This window comes from Sinocyclocheilus rhinocerous, unplaced genomic scaffold (genome assembly GCF_001515625.1).
Source record: "Sinocyclocheilus rhinocerous isolate Xijiao unplaced genomic scaffold, SAMN03320098_v1.1 scaffold1687, whole genome shotgun sequence".
In the NCBI taxonomy this organism is placed as follows: Eukaryota; Metazoa; Chordata; class Actinopteri; order Cypriniformes; family Cyprinidae; genus Sinocyclocheilus; species Sinocyclocheilus rhinocerous.
In genome coordinates, this window is record NW_015660051.1 from 1,094,241 (window position 1) to 1,119,019 (window position 24,779).

A 24,779-nucleotide genomic window follows, 5' to 3' on the forward strand; every position below is an offset into this window, starting at 1 on the left:
GTGTGTGTGTGTGTGTGTGTGCGTGTCTGTGAGTGAGAGAGAGAGAGAGAGAGAGAGAGAGAGAGAGAGACAGTAACAAGCCAGCAGTAACTTGTCCTGAGAGACATCAAAATGCACATGCCATACTCAGTAGTGGATTCAACCTGCTTATGAAGCCCTGAACATGTTTTCTCCATGAGGATGATTCTACAAAACAGGTGCCATCTGTTTTGCTTCATGCACATATGTGTAAAAAATAAATAAATAAATACATAAACAAATAAATAAATAACAGCTGATGCTGAACTTCTACTGTTATTACAGACATATTTCTAAACATTTACAAAAACAAGGAATTATTTTATTTGTTTCTCTCTTTCTCCATATAGTGCGTGTGTGTGTGTTATATTTTTGTTAACGTTAACTAATAAAAATGCTTTTAAATTCTGAGATTTCTTTTATATTTTGTACATGGCATTATGCTTTAAAGATGTGAACTTTTCAAGGACAAGTCTCCTCTATCACTTTATCATTTGTTTTGACATTTGTCAGTTGAGGAAAACCTTAAACCTGTTACCTTGAAGAAAATTTGTAGAAAACAAGCACCTAGTTTTAAACTGTAAAACCATCAACCTGTAAACATTCTGTAGACATAATTATGTTCTATATGTGTGTATGTGTGTGTTTGTGTGTGTGTGTGTGTGTGTGTGTGTGTGTGTTTAGCTTGAGATGGTACAATGCATTTCAGTAATAGCTGAAAAAGACAATTTTACTTGATTATTTGATTAAATCAGCTTATCAAAAGGGGAAAGGCACCAGTTTTATAGAATAACCCAGTGGGTTCAAAGCTCTCCACAGAGGAGTCAAAGTTTGACTAGATGTTATACAGCTACATCAGTTTCCTGCAAAAAGCATATTTTACGGTTGATGGACATTCAGGGGTAGCTGTGTATTCTGAGCAAATAAAATATTTTGCAAGCAACACATAAATCACAAATATTTCATTGTATTATAACAGATTTTTTTCAGTGCCATGTTATTTTTGAATGGATCTTGAAAGTGTAAAACCAACCTACACGGACACATTTATATTTATATTATGTGCACAGTGAAGAGGCTGAAGAAAAGAAGGGAACTGCCAACGAGAGAAAACTCCTGTCTGGACATTGGCAGATAAACCTCCACCCGCAAAGCATGTCGCAGGGGGAACAGTGGTTAATTCCTCACGCAGACTTCTTAATTACCTCCCCCGAAGAAGTACAATCACACCAATTATTAGGCTTAATTAAGCTGCATAAAAATCACTGGGCTTTAATGAAAAAGACCAGGGCCAGCTCTGTATACGAAATTTCGCGAATAATCGATGACTTAGTAGAGGGAAAAAGGCAAACCAGTGTGGGTGCTTCTTTTTACATACATCTTAAAGCCTTCTGCACATGCCTCAGCTTCATGGCCGTCCGGTATGCAGAGAACTTGATATTGTTCAGGTCCGCTGTGAGAGAGCAGCAGGGGAGATAAAAATAGAGAATATCATTCATGAGGAGAGAAAAAAGCAGCAAAGGAATAGCTGCGCTCTGACATTAGCAAACAGAGAGACGGGAAGCAATGTGTCACTTCAGTGGGGTTGAGGGGTTTATGCTCATGCCGTGGCAGAGTGTTTGGACAACCTGCGTCATGTCGCATCAGATTAACTCACACAGTAAACACCATTTAATCATCGTTAATTAGAAGTTGGCAAAGCATTCGTAAGGTTGGCCCAGCTGCCCTTGGGTTAACGAGAGAGCTGTCTACATCTCCAGGGTGGGATGAAATATTAGGTTATAATGAGAGGTCCAGGTAAAGAAATCGAGCTCAGTGTGAGACCGTCTTCTAGTTGGTGTATTTGAGCTTGTGTATGTCCGCACTATGGTTCCCCAGTGGGAAGTAGACACATAAAAGATATAAGAGCAGAGTTTAATTGTGTTTAATTGCCTCACCCAGAGCTTGGTATAATTCAGTCATCTTTGGATGGTCCCAGCAGGTTGTCTGAGCCTGATGGCTACAAAAGGGAAGAGAAAAAGAGCGAAGTAAGAGCAGAGTAGTGAAGCTAAAAATTGAAAAAAAAAACATAGACAGAGGAGGGAGAACACACGTGAGAGAAACATTAAAGGACTAGTTCACCCAAAATTGAAAATTCTGTCATTATTTACTCATTTCATTATTTCTTACTTTCATTATTTATTACCCTCATGCCGCTCTAAACCAATATGACTTTGTTTCTTCGATGCAACACAAATGCAAATTTTAATCATTATGGACTGAAAAATTTCCCATCTGCTGCAGCTTTCTGCGTATTCAAATTTAGCAAATGGCTACGACGCACACAGGAACAGCTTTTCACCTTTTGCAATAGAACAAAAACCCCTTTTGGATTTGGAGGGGGGGAGGGTGCATTAAAATTTAAATTCAGACATCATTTAAGTAAACTAACCCTTTAAGGACACTGTAAAAAATGTGGTTTATACAAAATCATAGGTTTTTCTTCCAAAAAATTTTTTTTTAAATATAAATAAATAAAATAAAATCTGTCAGTTGGTTAACTTGTGACCTAACCACATACAGTACATTGAAAAACTGTTGGTTTAATATCACATTATATGTAATTTTAAAGTAAAATCCAGTCAAATTTATGTTTCTTTTGAAGTAAAAAAACTACAAACTTCTGTATAAATTACAGTGAAAAACAGCAAGTTCCCAAAAGTCCCTATGTGACACATCACATATGATTATATTTTATATGAATAATTTAGTTTCTTCTTATTTTTGTTATCAGTAATGTACACTGCCGTGTTTTGTGACACATTTTCTGTTATTTAGTTAATGTTTATTGCATTTTTGTGTGTGTGTGTGTGTGTGTGTGTGTGTGTGTGTGTGGTGTGTTACCCAAACACAAACTCATGGCAATTATTAACTTTTAGTGAATTGGTGGTTAATTTGTATGAATTTGTACATTCTCACACAATCTGCTTACACCTCAGTGACTGTTATGTTTAGGGGTGGTGAAGGGGAATTCATACAAATTTAGCACCTCGCAAAATGGGTTTTGCATGAGATTGGGTTGGTTACCCTGATGCTGCTTTGTCTTTGTGTGTGCACTGTCTGTATATGACTGTCCATGTTTCATGGAAAAGCCTCTTATGATGAACTCTAATTCATTATGTGCCTTTTTATTTCACCAGCTGCATTAATAAAGTGCTTATCAGTACATTTTACGGTAAAAAGATTTTGATAATTCAACTAGATTTAGATAGTTCAAGTAGATTGGTATTTTAACATTATATCGCTTAATTTAATATATGGTTATAAGTTGTAAAATATACAGGTACTAATATGCTATCCCGTAAATCTGAACATTGCCACAGTATATATATATATATATATATATATATATATACAGTATCTCACAGAAGTGAGTGAGAGAGAGAGTACTCACAATCACAGTGATCTTGAACAAAGATCTCAGAGCCATTAAGTGCTTATATCCACAAGAGCTGTCTTGATGACATTCAAAGAAAAGCTCATGGCTAAACATAGCTTAAATTCAAATCTGACGAACAGGCATGAACAGTAAGAGCGTCTCCACAAAGCCGATACATGTGTGCTGCATGCTTTACTGCAACAACAACCTGTACTCATGCCTTCCTCTACAGCACCAGCAGCCATGAAAAAAACTATCAGAGGAGTAAATCATTGGAACAAATAAATAAGTGAGGGGGTCTGAAAAGGGCAGTTTTTTTAGCTGTTCACTCACTCATCATTACCTGCGCTTTCGTTTACATTGATTGGTTAATGATATGTAAACCTTCAGTTGCATAATTTTCATCCTGTGGCTTGTTCACTATGACCATCATGACATCATTTTCTGTGACTTCAGAGATTAGTCACATGGCACTTCATGGCATTCATTATATTTATTTATCTTTTATTTTAATTTCACTTTTAGTCATTTTAGTACTTCAACTTAAACCTGTTGTTGTTTATTGCAGTTAGCTGCCAAGGCAACATTCCTAATTTAAGTGAGTTTAAGCTTTTTATTTAATATTTATATTTTATTATACTTTATAACAATTAACAAAAACTTCATAGTTCCAGCAGTTCTAACAGAAATCTTTCAAAGTATAACAGACCTTCTTTCTCGACTCTGCACTCCCCACACAACACTCTATTGTGCCATTTATAAACTCAAATCGCTAAAAACGTACAAGGCCACGTGACAAAAGGAACGCCACAGTTGAAATGTTGTTTTCTTTTTAGATCACAGTGCAATAATCTTCTGCACCAGGGATCAGTAATGAGTTTGCTCTCTATACCTGATAATCTGACATGCTCATCCCACAGTTTTACACAGTCTCTCTCGTTTCTGACACTCATAGACTGCTGATGCTTTATGGCTGGATAGGAGTGGGCGATATGGCAAAAATATCATATCACGGTTTTTTTTTTATATGTTTAACCGGCAAGCCTTTAAAGCACATGCAAATAATGTACTTTTGTGATTGCGAATAAGAAGAGTGTCCCATGAGTGTAACTCTACCGCTTTGTTAACATTTGATGTGGATGTATGTTGCGTTTTACAGTATATTGAGACGGAGGCGCCAGAACTGCAACTGATAGAACATGCGCTGTAGCGCGACACTACTATATTTCTTCAAAAGCAGATCGTGGAAACATTTTAATCGTCCACGATCAAAAATCGCGATATGGCACACCCCTACGGCTGGACTTACTTGATGTAGTATGGCACTTTGTTGGGGGATATGGCACGTTCCCAAGGAATCTGCACAGAGCCTAAAGTGACAGAAAGAAAGAGCGCAATATCAATCAGACAGACATGTCGAGCATGAAAAGCTATTCTGAAATCTCAAACGGCATCGCTCAAGGTCCTTCAATCATACTGCTTCCACACGGAGAGGCTATTAAACAGCAGCACCTCAAAAGTGTTCAAGAATGGTAGAAAGCTTTTCTGTGAGTGAAGCTTTGCAAACCTCTTTATATGGAACCCCTAAGGTCAAACACTGCTGTGCTATGATATACAAATAGTGAAAACTGAGAACTATACAGTCACTGAGGTCATTCTGGACTCTGTTTAGGGGGCTTCATCACTCCTGTCTTCCTTCTCAGCTGCTTTTACAATCTAAAATGAATTAGGTGTCAGCATCCTTAAAATTTTCGGTTTATGTAACATTACATTAAGTATTATCCTTCCCTCTAGTCAGTGGTGGACCAAAGGTTAAGTGAGAGGACAGGGCACCACCTCGCCACACATAACTTTTATAAGTACACTATGCTTTTTTATTTCTCTATCCTAACACACTCTCTGTTCCAGTGAAATCACAAAATAAAGTGCCACAAAATACACCAGCATTACTGAGCTACAGACAAACAGGTGCAATTTTAAATTGATTTTGATTATTAAAACATTTTTGGCAGTCAAGCAAGATTTAATCTTGCTAAAACAACAAATAATCATCTTATTCAGACAAGGGGCTGAGCTATTGGCTAACAGACTAACTAATCGAACATTTAAACTATGCACTTGGTTTTTGTTTTTGCTAACTTTTATCTGGTTCTTATTCGTCCCAGGTAACTGTGGTTTTAGACTCTATACTGCCACCTTTCACCCTGGATGTATGAAGTTTGCTTACTAATTGCTACTGCTTCACACCGAAGTGTTCACATTAGGTGTTTATCTTTAGTGCTTTTTCTTTGTCTCATACTACTAGGGGTTGCACGACTACTGATTTCTGCTAGTCGATTTCTTATTTAAAAAATACTCGAGTTACTCGACTACTCGTGGTTCATGCTGTAAATGAAAAGACATGAAATAGTTCTTATCAATAAACGTTTAGTAATTCATAGCCTAATGCAACAATTACATAACATACGTAAATTGTCAAAACTTTATAATTATGACAGTACATATTTTAAGTTTCATGTAACAGCCAGTATTTGCATCTGTATTTGTATCTGTAACAATCACAAAATTATTCGTATCTGTATTCGGATAAAACCAGGTGGAATTTCGTACAGTTACTTGATAAGACTGTTATGACTATCTTTTTTTATCACTGAACAAATATGCTGTGTTAAACTAAAATAATTATTAATTTCTAAAAATAAATTTATCATACAAGCAGAGAGATGTCATGACAAACGTTTAGTGATAATTTGAACACGACTGAATTAATTCAAGGCACACATTTTCATCACGCAGAATTCTTTAAGCGAGTCTTTTTTTGAACTTCACTAAACAAATGTGATTTTAATGGAATTATTCCTTATCCGTTATTCGTTTTTGAAGCCATTATCCGTGCCATTCCGAATAAGGTATTCGGCTTCGGACACACCCCTAATTATTACATTACATATTGTAATTTTACATGCAACATAGAGAAAGTCATAGAAAGTAACAGCTACACGCAATATTGTAATCCTAAAATTCACGTTGTACTTGCAAACTCTGTGCATGCATTATGGTTAATGCATGCTCGAGTAGTCGATTGTTTCTGACAGCGCCGACTAGTGGTTGAAGTAGTCGATCACTCGACTACTCGACTAGTCTATGCAAGCCCTACATACTACACATATCCATTATCAACATTTATTCTCACATTTTTGTGCGTTGTTGGTGGTTCGAGTTGATAGTAGTAAAACAGCTTTATCTAGAATACATATATGTCTAGATTCTCATTTGAGTATAGATCATATTAATGATATTTCTTAAAAGTGCTTTTCATTTATTTATATGTAAAAAGACAATGCAGCTTTAAAATTCAGTTGTGAACACTCAAAGGAGCCTCATTCATTACTGAGGGTCAAATCTGAGCCCAAACTGGGTCCAAATGCTCCCGAGTCCACGATAAGACCAAGACAATGAAAATATGGTCATGGACTTGGACTCAAGACGAAGTCCCGAATCTGATCATGAGTACTACGACACTTCTTGGAATGTCACTTGCAACTGCCATTCCCTGTGTCCTCATTTAGCGTTGCAATGTAGTACTGATTTGTAGTGATTTAGAGAGCCAGAAAAGTTTGGACAACTTCTAAATGAGGCTAACTCTGTGGCAGGCACTGTCTTTGTCCTGCAATGTTAGACCGGGCAGTGAGTGACAGCGAGAATGAATAAAGTCACAGTCCACCCTGCCCATTTAAACTCAGTCCTGCCAACCCGTCTCCGCTAAGCTCCATCAGCTCACCCCTCTCTCTGTGTTCAGCATCACACTCCAGCAGAAGACTCTATGGCTTCAAATGAGTTAACACACTTACTGGAAAGGAAGTGCTGTGATCCGGGTCCAAAATCTCTATGGGCATCTTGCAACTGTTTCAGACGTTCTTCAATTGACCCCTTTAGTGGAAAAAAGAAAGAGTTATACTCCGTCATAACCAGTCATACTCAGGAATCAATTACTTTACATACTAAATCAAAGTTCTCTAATGGTGTAATCAAATAGTTCACCCAAAAAACAGAGCGTCATATGGGTTTGTAACAAGTAACTGACTACACATTGTTACAAATGGACCAGTGTACCAGTCTGCTGTCCCCATTGGGTTTTTGAAGAATACAGGTGAGAATACAGACTGATGAGCAATGACTGAGATAAACGTTTAGAAAAGTCTGTGTGGTAATGAGGAATGTGGTGAGACTGTTGCACAAGAAGTTTGCCAAGAGTAATCCACGTCTGTCGTTGTCGCCATCAACCAGACATCTCTGGGTATGGTGGACTAATTCTGAGTTATTGTAATGTAATTCATTCAGAAGATGTCAAAACACTGACATATACAAAGGCCAACAAATCCATTCAAGCAAGAAGCATTTTCTTCCCCTCCCTCTCTTTCTCTCTGTATTCCCTCTGTTTCTGTGAGGCATTTCAAGGACAACCAACACTGCTGTGGCATAATAGAAAGATTATACTGCCCTGTGTAAAAGCAGCCATCTCTGTTAATCATTGTAGCTATTGAGCCACAAATTGTCTCGTTAGATAAACATTAGAGCTGTCAATTTAACATGTTCATTTAGCACAATTAACTGTAAAACAAAAAACACAATATTATTCAAAAGTTTGGGGTTCGGTAAGATTTTTTAAAATAAATGTACACTTTCATTCAGCAAGGACACAATAAATTGATTAAAAGTGGCAGTAAAGACATTTACAGTGATACAGAAATTTCTATTTCAAATAAAGGCTGTTCTTTTGAACTTCATTTTCAAACTGTTTTCAACATCAATAATAAGAACTGAACACTGAAGTAATGGGTGCAGAAAATTCAGCTTTGCCATCACAGGAATAAATTACATATTAAAATATATTCAGATTTTAAAAAAGTGTATTTTTGATCAGATAAATGCAGTCTTGGTGAGCATCAGACACTTAAAAACCTGAATCTTACAACAGTCCTTGAATGCTTTTATCTGGGGTCTTATTTCAGCAAATACAGTTATTTGCAGTTGATTAAGTAGTAAGCTTATCATATAATTAATTTGATTACATTAATTCAAAAGAAATGTGTGATTTGATTGACAGCCCTAACAAACATATATGATAGCATTAAAACCCAAAGATTCATCAACACAGCATTTCTCATGACATTCATACTACAAAGACAAAGAGACATGCTCACACACACTTGTGCTGTTTGTCTTCCGTCACATTAGGTCACACACAAACTGCTGCAGATATGCACTTCATAGTCATTTTTTTGATAACTGGATTTACACACTCAAGTGTACTTCTCATTCTTCCTGCATCTCTTTCTGGCTCTCTTAAGCTCATCTCACACATAAAACAACCAGATGCAATCGAAACACTCAATTTCATTTTACATCTTCTCTTTTTTTCTCGTCGTAAAGGCCTTTGTTTTTCCATGAGCATGTAGACAAAAGGCACTCCCCGTGACCGATGATAATGGAGCCATCACCGCTCTCAGCCAGGCAGGACCGGCATATTATATTCCATCTCCTAAGCTCCATTTTTGATAGTGTATATGCACTAACTTAGTTGGCTGGAGCCACTGCTGGCAATGGTGATGGCTGTACTGTTTGATCTCCATAGTGGTCCATTAGTGATGGTGGGCAGGTAAGGATGAGATAAGGATGTAGTGAATTCACTACCTGCAAAAGTTTCCATCTGTTGTTGAGGTGCTCCAGAGCTCTGGCGTTCTCCATGGACAAGTGCACATCAGATATGGCCAGCTGGTGCGCCAGGTCATTTATGTGTTTCATTCCTTCCTTCACCTGGGTCAGCTCTTCTTTAAACAGCTATAACAGAAAGCGAAAAAGAGATGGATGATCAACGCCACACAACAGTTTCACCAAAAAATAAAAATAAAAATAAAAAAATTATAATACTATATATATATATATATATATATATATTCTCAAACTTTCCATCTGATTTCTGGGGCCATTGTGCATTGTTATGTTACATTTATTGAGTGTTACAATGGACTACTTGCACTGAGCCTCGTGACGCACTTTTGTGAAATAATACAGCTCAGTTATTTCCGGTTATGTATATTTTCAATGTGCCGTAATCATCTAGTTGACTTAAATGCCTATTAAAAAGAGAGTCCGCCGGATGATTTCAAAATCCGGACATTTTCAGAGACAGGAGAACAGATATTCTGATGATTATGTGTGCAGAATTTTCCAAATTCAATGGAACGTGACATTTTAATCCAACATAAGCCGATGTGAGAAAGCAGTGGCTGGTAAACATACGTGATTGTTTCACCACAGGGTGTCAGTGCTCTAAACTAGTAATCGCAACGCTGCAGTGTACGTGAGATCTGACGAATAAGATCAGAATGAACCTTTATTTATCTGTATTAAATATGTTTAAAAATATGTGTGTAAATATGTCACTATTCTGTGTCATTTTTCACTCACAATCATTTCACTGTATGCAATGCCAAAATATGAATATTCAAACAAAGTAGTCGCACTGTCAATGCGTTCCTGTTTAAAATGAACATCATTGAATTTCTTTAAGGCAGTTACCGCACATTCATTCAGCCATTTTAAACATTGGAATAGGAGCACCAATGCACACAAGCAAGAATGCTCTTACGAAAATTAGCCATGGTTTTACTACAAATAAAACCCAAAAAATTGCAATTGTAGTTAAACCATAATAAACCACAAATAAACCCGGGTTTTGCTACACTAACCAACATTTAACCATGGTGTTTAAATTTGGTTATACAAATGGTAAACCGCAAAACAAACAAAAAAATGGTTACTACACTTTTAATATCGTAAAACCATGATTATTTTTCATAAGGGTGTTTATCAGTCAAATTCATTTAAAACTGTAAATTCAACAGGTATGAAATATGATCAGCAAATATTTATTTATTATTCAGAATGCATATTTGGAAGAGAAATATATTCAGGAACATTTCAGCAGGTTGAAGATAATTCAAGTTAACACAGAGAATATGACTAATTGTTTTTTTAAAAATTACCAGCCCTAAAATGTAGTAATAATCTGCTTTCTCATGAGAAACGGTCTGTATGTAGGTGCGCTAAACGCTGACCGGAAACTCCCGAGCTGTATTGAGTAGAATGCAGAAGTAGTTGTGCAAGTAGTCCATTATGCCTGCTCTAATTTAAAGCAATAAAAAAGCCCTGATATTGACAGGCTGGCCATATGGTGGATATTTTAATGTTTAAAGTGATCTTTTATCCATTCACAGCCTACACTTGTCCATTTTCATTTCATCCACCTTGTCCACCACTGCTCACACACACCACACTGGGCATAAGTGCAAGAGAGACCCAATCTGTCGATGGCAGAGAGTGAAAATGCACCAAATGTGTAAGTGTGACATGACTCAGTGTGTGTGACAGTGCGAACTGGTGGCAAGAGAATATAAAAAAAAATGCAGAGAGAAATATTTTTGTAAGTGAAATTTGAACTGAAATAGACTAGTTGGGCTTGGTAAACCAAGGCAGCATTTATTTGACCAAAAATACAGTAAAAACAAAAATATTGTTACAGTGTTTGGGAAAGTTACTTTTAAAAGTAATGCATTACAATATTAAAAGTATATATTTTATATATTAAAAATATAAAAAGTAATCTGATTACGTAACTCACATTGCTTGTAATGCGTTACCCCAACACTGATTGCAAAATATTATTACAATTTAAAATAACTGTTTTCTAGTTTTAATATATTTTAAAATGTAATTTATTCCTGTGATGCAAAGCCGAATTTTCAGCATCATTGACTCCAGTCTTCAGTGTCACATGATCTTTCAGAAATCATTCTAATATGCTGATTTGACATGTAAATTCTGTAAAGTAAATGTCTTTACTGGCACTTTTAATCAATGCATCTTTGGTGAATAAAAGTATTCATTTCTTTTAAAAACATTTTAACATTTTATATGATTAAAATTTTGTTGTTGTTGTTGTTCTTGTTTTTAGGAGCAAATAAAAAGAAAAATCCCCGATTTTCAATGAGGTCTCAGAGATTTGAACCCACCGTATGTTATGTATGGGGTCCCAGGCAAGAGGTAACTGTAGGAGTAGTAGAAGTCTTGATCTTATGGCCTGTTCATACCCTTGACATGCAGCCAGGAAAATGAATGAAAAACTGTAAAAGTCTGCAAGACCTGCTATGTGGTTGCTGATTCTGACAGCAGGGGAAACACTGATAAATGCTCCACCTCCTGTCAGAGCGTAGCACGAACATGTCAGTTCACTGAGTCCTGCTTCAGCCTGAATTAAAAACTCAACATATTGCATCGGGGTACAGCTCTAGGCAGACAAACTAGTTAATTATTTAATTACACAGTTGCACATGTACAGTACTGTGCTGTGCTATTGACAAAAAGGCACATTACATCACAAAAACGTGTTTACATTAATAGAGAAACAGAAATATCATTTCCACACACAAGGAAGCCTTTTGGGACCCGGAAAGCAGAACAGAAACTCTGACTCACTGATGCACAAGGTAGTACTGTAAATAGATACCTACACTGTTCCATATCTATAATAACTCTACTTATCTCCACGGGAACAACCATGATCATATCGTCAAATAAAAAGACCTCCTACTGTACAGCTGTAGGAGGCTGAGTCTGTAAATCGTCACTGGTAGATTACGAAGGGAAACATTAGGGAGATACACTTCGGAAAAACACGGTAGATTACAGGATAACATATTCAGATGCCTCATCTTTCAGTTCTTTCATTGTTGCGACACTAATCTCTCTGTTTGATCATAGTCAGTGACTGAGTACAGTATCTTAAGGGCAAAACTAATAGCAGCATACAGCTGAGTGAACTGTACTATTAACAGAAAACCATAAAACACCCAGGATGGAAACCGTACAAAGGAGATCCAGAAAGTAAACGTGGTCAAGATATAAAAATGCCACTGGACGGATTATGACCGCCATTTGCTTTCTGGATCTCCCTTGATACTTGATATTTAGACTACAATGAACTGTTAGGATGGCTTAGAGGATAATTGGTATGCACCTGCCCAACTTCCAGGATCTCCAGACTGAAGAAACAAGCAGGTAACGTCATCACGGACCCTTCTCACCTAGGACAGGCAGATGCTACAGATCGCTGTGCACTAGAACATCCAGAACATTCCACAGGCCATTTCCACCTTGAACAGCTAGTATACCCACTACTATGTACCTGTTTTTGTAGTTCAGTGTACTTAAGGTTTTTTTTGTTTTTTGCCATTAGGCAATGGACACTTATTATGCAAATATTTATATTTATACAGTTGTGTATACTGTACTTAATGTGCATATGTACACAAGTCTCCTGTTTACCTCATCTAAATGTATATTCTTTTAGATTTAGATTTTAATTCTACTTATTTAATTTTTTCCTTTCTATTCTCCAGCTCCGTGAAACCATAACAAATTCCTTGGGTGTTTTTGCAAACTTTCTGGCGATTAAAGATCATTCTAATTCATCTGATTCTGAATATAAAATAAATAAATAAAAACATTTAATTAAAATAACTAAAACATTTGATAAAAATTAATAAATAAAAACAAAATAATAACATTCTAAAAATAAAAGTGTAATGTCCCCCCTCCCAACAATCTATTTGACTCATTCACATCACAAGCAAATTACATCACACATTAATAGTACATTTCATTTAAAGTCTGAAAAATAAATCACTTGTTTAAACCCTACAGTTAAATGAAGTGAGAGAAAAAGTAAAAGACCTTCTATGCCATTAAAGAACTGCGCCCTGTGGAGAGTCTCATTACAATCTGGCTGAAAATCTTATAATTAGTAATTGAGCAAGCTGTGAGGTCCAGTAACAAATGAAAAAATATCTAAAGTCTATCAGAATGCCTCGCATAGTACATCAACATCTGGCCATAGAAATACATTTATATAAATATAAATGCACACTGAACCTCTTCATCTTTATCTATTTAAGCAGCACATCTAAAAGTAAATAGTGTACATGGATCACAAGGTCCCAACAGCCAGCCATACAAAAGTCGAATTCAAGTCACTTTCCAACTTCTCAAACATGCCTACCAATGTAAGATGTAATACTGCAGTATGGGTGTTTTTTAAAGTTTTATTTGCTACTACCAAAATAGATCTAATTCAATGACTGCTGTAACAACAACAATGCTGTTGCAATGATGTCTGTTTGTAAGTGTAGCACTGGTATGTGTGCTGTGATTTAACGTCACATAATGTCGCGTAAACTCTAATGCACCCTGATCCATCCTAGACAACATCTGAAAGTCTGCCTACTCACATCAGTCAACCATTGTGCCTATATTATGTTTAAACTTTGTCCGTTCTGTGCAACTTAAAAAATAAAATATTTGATACACATACATGCAGGTGACTTTACAGAACTTCCTGTCATGCAGTGACACAGATCATATAAAGCACGACAAGCATGACTAAAATAACCCTGTGAATTCTACTGAAAATGTCACATATGCAGGGAGACTCCGATATATATGGTAGCTGACTTTTTTTTTGCTCTTTTATGCTATGCGCATGCAGTAACGCACTGAAGTAGTAATTGATGGATATAGTTACCAAATCAGACACCATTCCCTTTAAAATCCAATCACAAAAGTGTAAACAGCGATTTGTCCACATTAATCAATCTTGTGATCAGGTCACCGAAGACATATTACCTTGGTAGCATCTATGTGATCCTGCAGCGAATCAATAAACAGGTCTCCCACAGGCTCCCAGGCGTCCCTCACTCCCTCCGCCTGCTCCAGAGCCACAGCCAGCTCCTCCATAGCGGCCTGGATCTGCAGCAGCCTCTCCAGGGTTCGCTCCATGTGCCGGTGTCGGTCCACGCAGCGCGCCGTCAACTTCTCCCACAGGTCACTGGCCACGTTGGCCTGCTTCCACACGGAGCGACTTACATTCAGTATTCGCCGGCGAGGAGAGACTTCTATGACGGAGAGGAGGGTAAGAATAGGGAGTAACAGACAGGCTATGAGCCAACATTGTGAAAACAACAGCCCTGATCTCTTCATTATTAATTGCTTCATATGACACAGACACACTCATGATGACATGTGGATGCAGAATTGGGTTGATGGCCTACATGTGGGGAGACAGTTTCTCATCAGGCACTGCAATTTCTATGCACCTGTGCTGGGTTAATGTGGGTTATAATACATGAAGAGCTGTCTGTCAATAGCCGGGTGTCCATGCTCATATTTTTATGCAATTTTGGAATAATTCATTTAAAACGATGGATGGAAACACCAAGATGCAAATAAACTGTCCAACTGTGCATATAAAATATTGCAAAAAACTAACAAGTATTTTGTCTTATTTTCCAGTTAAAATATCTGAAAATAAATTTACTTGAGAGGCAACACTGCAGTTTTAAGTATAAATTAGCTAAAAACAAAAGGATTTAAAATAAGACAAAAAAAAAATTTAAGATGAATCTATGACAACCAACTTTAATATTGTATGTAGTGTTGCTTATCAAGTTATTTTATTTAGTTTTTAGATATTTTCACTGAAAAAAACAGCCCTAAAAATGAATAATAGAATAAAATCATCAAAACTTATTAAAGGGGTCATATGATGCGATTTCAATTTTTCCTTTCTCTTTGGAGTGTTACAAGCTCTTGGTGCATAAAGAAGATCTGTAAAGTTGCAAACACTAAAGTCTCAAAACCAAAGAGATATTCTTTATAAAAGTTAAGAGTTAACCACACCCTCCTACACAAAATAATGTTTTTTTTAGCAGCATCATATGACCCCTTTAAGGGTAGTTTTTTGGCACTGTACTATTACCTCCTAAAACTGTCTGATACGCTCTTACCCAGACATAAACCATCTGCTGCCAATCACCAGCACTTATTAGGAAATTGTTTTTGCAGTATTCTTACTTTTCTGCATGAATTAAACTTTAATGGAAAATTAAACTGAATGGAAACATTGCTAGAGGCAGTTGACTGACTGGTGCAGGATCCCCTTGTTTTTGAGCCAATCACCTTAGCCCTAAATATCATGTGACTATTTATTCACGAGCCAGAGGAACACAATGTCATGATGCCTGGTTAAATGTATCAAAATGGTTCATTAACCATTTTTCATCACCAGGGAACAAACCTTTGCCATCAGGCAACGTCTCCTCAGGCTCCTGGAATGGGTGTTGTGCCAGGAAGGTCTGAGCTGATTCCAACACCGAGTAGATGTAGGGCCCTCTGGATTTGACATCTTCCATGAAAGCCTGCACACAACATCATATGTTTACTAGTGTGTCATGCTGACATGATCAAACATCACAGCACAGGAATAAACATGAAAGCAGCTTCACTGACACACATAAACTAGCTCACAGACACTGTATTGGAGCCCCACAGCATCCATCGACCCCTGTGGTGTCAATCTACTGAACTAAACCCGCTTTTCCAGCTTTACCTGAGTAGATATTGACAGATTAAGACTTGATTAAGATTAAGATTGTTCACCCAAAAATGGAAATGCTGGCATTCATACCTCATGTTGTTCCAAACCTGTATGGATTTCTTTCTTCTGTCCATACAAATGAAGATATTTTAACTGTTTGTGTCCTACAATGGAAGTCAATGGGGTCCAAAACATTATTGGACCCAACTGAGACATCATCTTCTGTATTCCACAGAAGTCAGAAAATCATACAGGTTTGGAACAACATGAGGTTGAGTAAATAATGCCAGAATTTCCAACTATCCCTTTAAGGCTCTTCTAAATACCCTTAGACTTTTTTTTAACATCTAGAGACCAATAGAAATCAATTTGGGTTCCTAATGTGGTAAACTATGATGTATATCATTCGATATACATCACTTGAACTATGATGTATATCAATCATGGAGTAAACTCCCTATTTCTAGGCACCACCTACAGTTTTTCCACTAATCCTTAATAGTTACTAAGGCGACAGTAACTATCTCAGAGGAATATTACCCCCTCTTTTTAAAGTAATTTATTTGAATGATCCAACAGCTCAATCCTCTTATAGCATGAAGAGATTAATATTTATTTTATCTCCCATATTACCCACAGGAAATACCCAGTATTGCGTTCTTATGCCACATTGTAACCACATTAGGAGTCACCCCCAGTAACACGTGCCAAGTCCTTGAAACCTCTACCACCTATTTGCAAACTGAGTTAGCAACCAAGAAACTGTAAACTGAAATCAAACGGTCAAAAGTAGAAATGAACTGCCAGGCTGCTGGAATCAAGAGGTCTCCTGAGAAGTTTTTGTGGAAAGCATGCCCTCTTGCCCATGCCTTGCTATTTCATGAAATTTTTTCATTCCACTCGCTGTGAAACTTAATAGCAGCTAAACTTCATACTCGAGAGGTCCGCCTTTGGCTGAGCAAACAAAAATAAAGACTTAAGACCACTCATGTATTAATTATACATTTGTAGAAAAAGCTGCAAGAAATGGTTGTTTCTGTCAAGTGATGTCTCTGTTGTTTCTTCAACTAAGTACTTTTAAGTAATGATGGTATCTACTTAGTGTTCAAAGACTCGATTATAATTTCAGTCTACACTAGTATTAGGGCAAACTTCAATATATACACAGTTTTTAAAGCAAACCATACGCCCAATCTATTCAAATCTGTCAACAAACTCAGAAAAAAAATAGCACAGGGGAAGACAAAAAGAGTATGATATTAAAATACAGAGAAAGAAATTCACTTATGATCAATAATTAAAATTTCTTAAAATAGCGTAATTCTCTGCAGAGCAGCATATGTGATTTCGCTCTCTGCTTTGTCAGGTAAAGGTTTAGGACGATGTGGCACATTGGGAACGCGAACATTGTACATTGCAGCGGTGAATTGGAGGAAAAGAGAACAGTATGTGACAGATGGAATGATAGCGCAAGGATGGGGGTGCATGCACGTGCATATGTGTATCTACATATTACATAAAGAGCAAAAAGCGAGCAATAAGAGAGAAATAAGTGAGAGCCAAGAAAGGGACAGTGAGATACAGGTCTTAATTTGGAGGCTGATTTCACAGTGTGTCAGTCACAGAAAGAAAGAGCTTGCTATCTCTCTCTCTTTCTTTCTCACTCAATCTTTTCTCTCAGTACCCCTCTTTTTCCTGCTTTATTCAGCTGACAGCAGTGAAATTGGTGCTAAGATGGAAGCAGTATCCTACAGGGCCAATTACAAGGTGTGTGTTTATCTGGGAGAGTGAATTTGTGTTCGTGTATTGGGAGAAAAAACAAGTTTGAATGCAGAACATAATGTGTATACACAGGAGAGTGGTAAATATTTAAGGGGATAGTTCACCTAAAAATGAAAATAAATCTGTCACCATTTACTCACCCTTCATATCTTTCCAAACCCGTATGAAACAAAATTCTGACATCCACCCCAGCTCTTCTGGGTTCATGTGAATTCATTAGAGAAGCAGTGATGTGTGATCCGTGTATGAATCATTGCTTTAACTTGTTCATTGTTTCTCCTTAAATAAATATATAACGTTAACTGTATGATTTGTATCTTAGAATTGTACATTTCTGCAATATGAACATTACATTGACACAGTCACATCTGATACCAGATTACTCTTAACTGTGATGTAGAATCGTGGATTTTCTGTAAAGTTGCTTTGAAATGATGTGTATTGTGAAAAGAGCTATAAAACTACACATGAATTTCATTGAACTGAATCATTCTTTTGAGTTAGATCACTTCAATAAATCAGGTAATCCAGATCTAAATGAATCATTCACAAATCTGACTGATTCTCAAGTGACTCACTGACTCTGATCTGGTTACAATGATTAGCAGCTCACTGGAGGGAAAGAATGTCAGTAAATAATGTACATTTTGGTATGTTTCTTTACAAAATGTCACAAAAAGTAATAAGAACCCCATCTATGATTCTTTCCTAGTGCTTTTATGTCAAGCTTTAATATGTACATTATAGTCTTCAAAATATCTCCATTTGTCTTCCAGTGTCAAAGAATGTTATACAGGATTGGAATGACTTGAGTAAAAGTCTTTTTTGGTGAACTATTCCTAAATTGGAGGGAGAAAAAAAGTGTTAACATAAAAGTTGCATCTTAAACAATTTATTGTGCATGCATCAGTTGCTGCCACTATTCTCTGTTCTATTTTCGGTGATCTTGCAAGCTTCTTTGTGGTTTATGAACAGAGGGGGGTTAAAATTTACAATTAACATGTTTCATTCAGGTCTACTTTTGCATCTTGATAATGGATTCAGAGGCTTTTTTATTAGCTTACAGGTGGGTGGGCTCGAATCTTTAATGTCATTCTGTCTGAACTCCTGCTGCCATATTGCAGTCTTAAATATTGAAATGATTCTGTTATGTTGATAGATGACAAGATTAACTGTGTTCAGGAGCAAAGTCATGAGATATCTGTGTGTGATATGCATGTGTGTTAGGCCAACCTGGTGGAACTCCCGCTGGTGCTGCACCGCTCCGACATCACCACCTATGGGCAGCTGCTCGGACAGCTCCTCGTCTTTAGCTGTCAGCCATTCAATGATCTCCTGCAGGGACAGCTGGAGCTTCCCACTGTTGTCCGAAAAGGCCTCCAGCCGTACCCTGCCAACACAGCAAACGACAGCCCATCACAGGGCACGGACCCATGGTCAAAACTTAGACAGCACTGAGATCACAGCACTGATAAACCGTCCAAATCAAGAGTCTCAGGACATACTGTTACAGAACCTTGTCACCATTTCTGTTTTATTATTTTTGAGGGTTTTGCAATGTTATGGTGAACAGGCAAACATAGCTAGACAACAGCATGTTTTCGATGCTCCACAAGACTCCATATATATACTATAAAAGAGCAGTTTCATGTCTACCCTTGTATTGTTTAACTGGACAAGGTTGATATGGGATTTAGAAAGTAATAAGTAATGCAATACTTTTTAGAGAGAGTAATTAATACAGTAATCTAATTACACTGTTGTAGATGTAATTAGTAACTTACCCAACACTATGTATGTGTGTGTATTAAATATTCTATATTTAAAACATTATTATAATTATTAAATTATATTAGTAAATAATATATAACACATTAAAATATTGCTTTGGTTGGTTGGTTCCAACTGAACCATGCTAACCTACTTGCACTTGTACTAACCGGTAAGCCTCAGATTCAACCTGCCTCCATCTCCAACCTAGGCACGTCAAAAGAAGAGTTATGCATATCGAAGAGTATAACACATCTCCATGACGTCCCAGCATGTAATGGAACAGGAAAGAATGTCTCAACCCATTGCTCTGCATTTACGAGGAGGAACTCATGGGATGAAATCTTATCTGTTTGCAGGAACCACATTTTAGCCACATTGAGTCATTTAGCCACCTGACCACATGGACTGGAATTGTTTCTGTCATTCTGTCAATTCTGTCAGGTCAGCATCCCACTGTCAGACTACGTTCCGTGTTTTGTGTGTGTTTTGCTCCCCATGTGCCCTCCTTGCCCATATTTGGTTAGTTTCCTGTTCCTGTCTACCTGTGCTACGTGAGTTTTCCGTGTTTCCTTTATGTTATTAAACGTCTCTGGATAGATGTACTCCTTGTCTCCCTCCGTTCCTTGTTCCGCACTCCACTCAGTAGTGCAACCGTGACAGAATAGATGAGAAAAGATGACTGCAGCTGAGGACGAGCTGTGGAGTTTGCAGCAGGGCGGTCTGAGGTTGGAGCGATATGTGGAGGGTTTTCTCGAGCTCTCTAACCGGGTGAGCTGGCACGACGCCGCTCTAGGTGTGTGCTTCCTGCTGGGGTTGGATGACGAGATAATCCGCTGCGATCTGCTGCGATCTGCTGCGATCTTCTGACGTGTGATTTTCCCCTGATCGAGCTGATTAATCTTGTGCTGTTCTTAAATGGTTCTGATTTAGAAGTTGAAGAAGTAAAGAAACTTCCCAAGCCTCGTCATCCAACTCCCGCTGGAACGCGCCGCGTCTCCCCAGCTCACCCCACTCCGGGGGCCGCGGCTCACTCAAGCCCGCCGGCCGCTCCGAAGATAGGCCTGCCTGCCGGCCGCGCCGTTGTCAAGCCCGCCGGCCGCTGCGAAGCCATTGACGCAAGCCCGTCGGTCACCGCAATGACAAGCCCGCTGGCTGCCCAGTTTCCCCATAACCCGAGGAGGATGAAGAGAAAAGGACTGTTCTTTGCCTTCATCCTAGCCCCAGAGCTCGCTCCAGTGTCGGCTCCAGGCCCAGCATGTCTACCTGTGCTACGTGAGTTTTCAGTGTTTCCTTTATGTTATTAAAAGTCTCTGGAAAGATGTACTCCTCGTCTCCCTCCGTTCCTTGTTCCGCACTCCACTCAGTAGTGCAGCCATGACACCCACCTGATGCTGCATAGAGGATTAAGAGAGAAGAACCTTGTGTTGCAATAACCCCCAGTGTCCCAGCATGCAGCAGACACTCAAAACTGCATTATTTTTGGCCCATTATATAGCACTCAAGTGCACTAGGGAATGCAGGAAAAAAAAAAAACTAAGACAAAGGGATTTTTTTTTAAAAACATTTATGTGTAACATTTTATGTTAGAAAAAAAAATATTTGTTTGTCATTGTCATGTCATTGTTTGCACAACTACTGAATCGCCACATGACATTGTAAAAATAACCGATGCATTGAAAAGCTAATGCTAATGCAGCGAGAGCCGCATTAAGTCATGGGTGAAGTATGATCCATATGGCTCCAGGCCATTTAGGTTGGTCGTATAATGGTTGTGCGATTATACAAGACAACAGTGGGACATTCACCTATTTGTGTCACTAGTGTTTTTTGTGTTTGAGATCATGAATTCATTTTCTTCTCGCAGTATTTGCAGCATCCTATCTACCTTCCATTTTAACAAGATGCTTAGCCTCTGCTGATAAAAAAGCGGCCTCACAGCATGATGCTGCTTCACTGTAGGTATGGTGTTTTTTGAGGTGTGGGCTGTGTTAGATTTGCAGCACACATACAACTTTGAATTCTAGATAAAATGCTATATTTTTGGCTCATCTCAGCAATATTTTCCTGGGTCACTATTATGTTTTTTGGCTCCAGGTGAGCTTTGCATGGGTCTTATTGGACTCCTTTTATGCCATTCTCCCAAATAGGTTATAAGCTGGGTTTCCATCTGCATATTTTTATGCTAATTTTGAATTTTGAAAAATCTTGCTATATGGTAAAAGGATATTGCATAAAACCTGCCTGCACATCAAAAAAGTCATTTGACTGAAAAATTTGCTAAAACAAATTTACATAAGAGTGACTATTTTGTTCTAGTGAACAAGTGGGACGGAAACAGCTTAATTCGCAACTTGCTTTTGTGAATATTTATTTATTTATTTATTTTTGCAGAAACTGAATTCAAAATTACGTTGGATCTCGCATGAATTGTTCTCATCCAGGAGAACCAGCAAATTTGGGGCTGCATGATGACTTAAAATTTACATTATTATTATTATTATTATATTAAATCAAATCTAACTTGAAATGGTAAAAAAAAAGAAAGAAAGATATAACCATATAAACTGAACTATTTTTTTCCTTCAATAACTTTTGTTTTTAATAAGAAACACAGTTCTGAAATCACAATTGCGGTTTGATAATTCACCTATATCGGCACTCCCAGTTTCTGGGATTTATTTTAAAAATTGTGCTAAAAAGGTTGAGAACCATTGCCTCATATGTGCAACTTGTAAGGTCCATTCCTAGCTATTTAGCCCTTTGACAAAATCAAAGATTTGGGGATGGTGTATCCCAAGGATCTGGACCAGTACCCAAAAAGCTGCAGATACAACTCCAACAATCCTGAAATCTGTGCTGTCATCATTGTGCCCTTGAGCAAGACCCCAGGTTGCTCCAGTGGGACTGTCCATGTAATATGGAGCCCCTTTGGATAAAAGCGTCTGTTAAATGACAAAGCAAAAAGACAGTGATTGTTGGCCTCAGTGTACCTTTACTCACAAATTGACCTCGGCTTCACACAGATTGTTTTGAGGGATGACTTGTTTCAACAGGGCTAGTAAAATTTAGCCTCCACTTAGTGATAATTGAAGCGACAGTGTCCACCGGGACATCCAAACACTAATGTGCTTGTTATTTTAATCATTCGCAGATAGAGGCCAATTGTCAGGCAACCATGTGCTCATTAGGACAACACAGGTAGATATAGAAAACTCATGTAAAACAAAGCCATCAAAATAATTAATTTGTAGTCAGTGATTGAAATCACATTCTCAGTAGAAATGAAAGAACATGTTATTATATACGGCATAATTAGAGAACAAGAGGAGGGGTCTGATGAAAAGAGAGAAGCCTGTTTCACCTGTTCGGACCTCTATTGTAGTGAAGGAGGGTGGGCACAGCGCTCTCTATAATGATGTGTTATTAGACTCAATAAAGGCAGCCAGGCTGCAGACATTTCATTAGAGAGCCTGTGTGTTCTATAGTTGCCTGAAGGCTCCTTCATCATACAGACACAAACACAAACAAGCACACACTTCCTCCAATGGTACATAAGCACACATACGCACACACACATAAAACACAAAATAATTTAACCCGAAGAAAATGCTGCTCACTCAGCTGCTACTTTCAAAGGGTCACAGCCACAGCAAGCTGTAGATTTTTGTACTATTCACATCAAAGATCAAATGAAGCTCCTGTCTGTGTGAGTTTAATGAGTTCATGTAACATTTCTACTCTGCGGTGATGGGTTGAACTTACTTAGAAATGGGAAGGAGGAGTTCTTGAAAGGGCCTTTTGTCACACGGCTAGCCTTCAGCTATAACCGGCACACACTGCTTTTGATACTCTATTACAGGTTTGTGTGTGCTTGTTGTAGCTTTGTAAATTGAAGTAAAAATCATAAGTGTAAGTGTGTATCAAGCACTATTATAAAAAGTCATCGAACAATGCTAATAGTGCCGTTGTTTAAGCAATGTCAAGGGTTTAATTATCAATTTTGTGGCACTGATCATGTGAACTCTTTCCATCCTACAGCAGGGCTCGCAAAATCGCTAGCCCGACGTCCCGGGGCTATTGTTTTACAGTCGGGCTACCAAAATGTATCACCGCCCTGCCCGACGGGCTATCTTGAACAGTGATATAAAATTCCTTCCTTGATTTGTGTTGTTCACTAGCTTTTAGGGGTAAAACGGATCATAGTTGATCATTTGCACGTGTTTCTAAGTCTTGCCGATTTAAACATTCAAGTGTTTTAAACCATTCAGACAATGCGCATTGAATTGATTCCTCTTTCGCATATCTTTGCATCTGAATGAACACATACTGTGGAAGATTTTATTGGTCAAAATATGAACTAATCAAGTATAATCAATGTGAATCTAGCCATTTATGTATCCAGTTATTCTACTTATAATCATGTATCTGCCTGTGTGTGAGGCCTGCATGAGAATGGAATGTGCAGACAGTGCAGGGGTACAGTATATGGTGGAGCTGCACACTCTATTTGGACATTAGACAAAATATATGATGAGACCTCCTTGGTGCATACATTACAAAAATACAGTATATGGTAAAGTTGCATGCCCTGTTTTGACATTAGACAAAATATATGATTAGGCCTCCTCGTTTCACTTAAAATAAATTATACATCCTAAAAGCAGGCTGGAGACACAGCCAAAAGAGGTAAAAGAGTTTATAAACAATAACCATATGTATGAAATGTATTGAACATGGGCACGCCTTCGGGAAGCACTGTATAAAAGAGAGTACAGACACAGACTCTAGAGATTGTTCTGCAGAGCTTTCTCGGTTTTATTGTCTCTGAATAATAAAATCTAAATTCTGGCATCAAAACCCCAAGACTTTGAGAATGATTCCCCACAGCAGCGGCAGAAGCCACCACAATACACACAAAATTATCTCAAAATAACTGTATCGGCAAGTATTCTAGTAAACAGAGTCGGTTATGTCTTAAGTGAACCTAAACAGTGGTGAAAGAAATCTCAAGTGCATTATTATATTGGATCCATGCATTCGGTCCAGGGTTGCCAGGTTCTCACACAAAAAAAACACCCAATCGCTACTCAAAACTAGCCCAATCGCGTTTCGAGGTGGGGAGTAAAATACACGTTTTTGGCGGGGTTCCCCTGCTAAAATTCGCATTCCTGGGGATAAATATCATGTTTTTGGAGTCGCTTCAACCCGCGGACATGAAACACAACCAGCGGCAACAGTGTTAAAGTAGCCCAATTCCGCGGGAAAACCGCGGACTTGGCAACACTGATTCGGTCT

The 24,779-nt window shown here is 37.9% G+C and overlaps 1 protein-coding gene across 1 annotated transcript in view; it reads right to left on the reverse strand.

Moving 5' to 3' along the window:
- Positions 1-24,779, reverse strand: part of LOC107724836 (dystrophin-related protein 2-like) — a 162,943-nt gene that overhangs the window by 45,980 nt on the left and 92,184 nt on the right. The window contains exons 3-10 of the mRNA XM_016533913.1: positions 18,945-19,101; positions 15,630-15,750; positions 14,180-14,448; positions 9,131-9,277; positions 7,288-7,366; positions 4,746-4,806; positions 1,956-2,017; positions 1,397-1,471 (exon numbers count right to left, since the gene is read on the reverse strand). Coding sequence (XP_016389399.1) covers positions 1,397-1,471; positions 1,956-2,017; positions 4,746-4,806; positions 7,288-7,366; positions 9,131-9,277; positions 14,180-14,448; positions 15,630-15,750; positions 18,945-19,101 — 971 coding nt within the window. The remainder of the gene's footprint in view (positions 1-1,396; positions 1,472-1,955; positions 2,018-4,745; positions 4,807-7,287; positions 7,367-9,130; positions 9,278-14,179; positions 14,449-15,629; positions 15,751-18,944; positions 19,102-24,779) is intronic.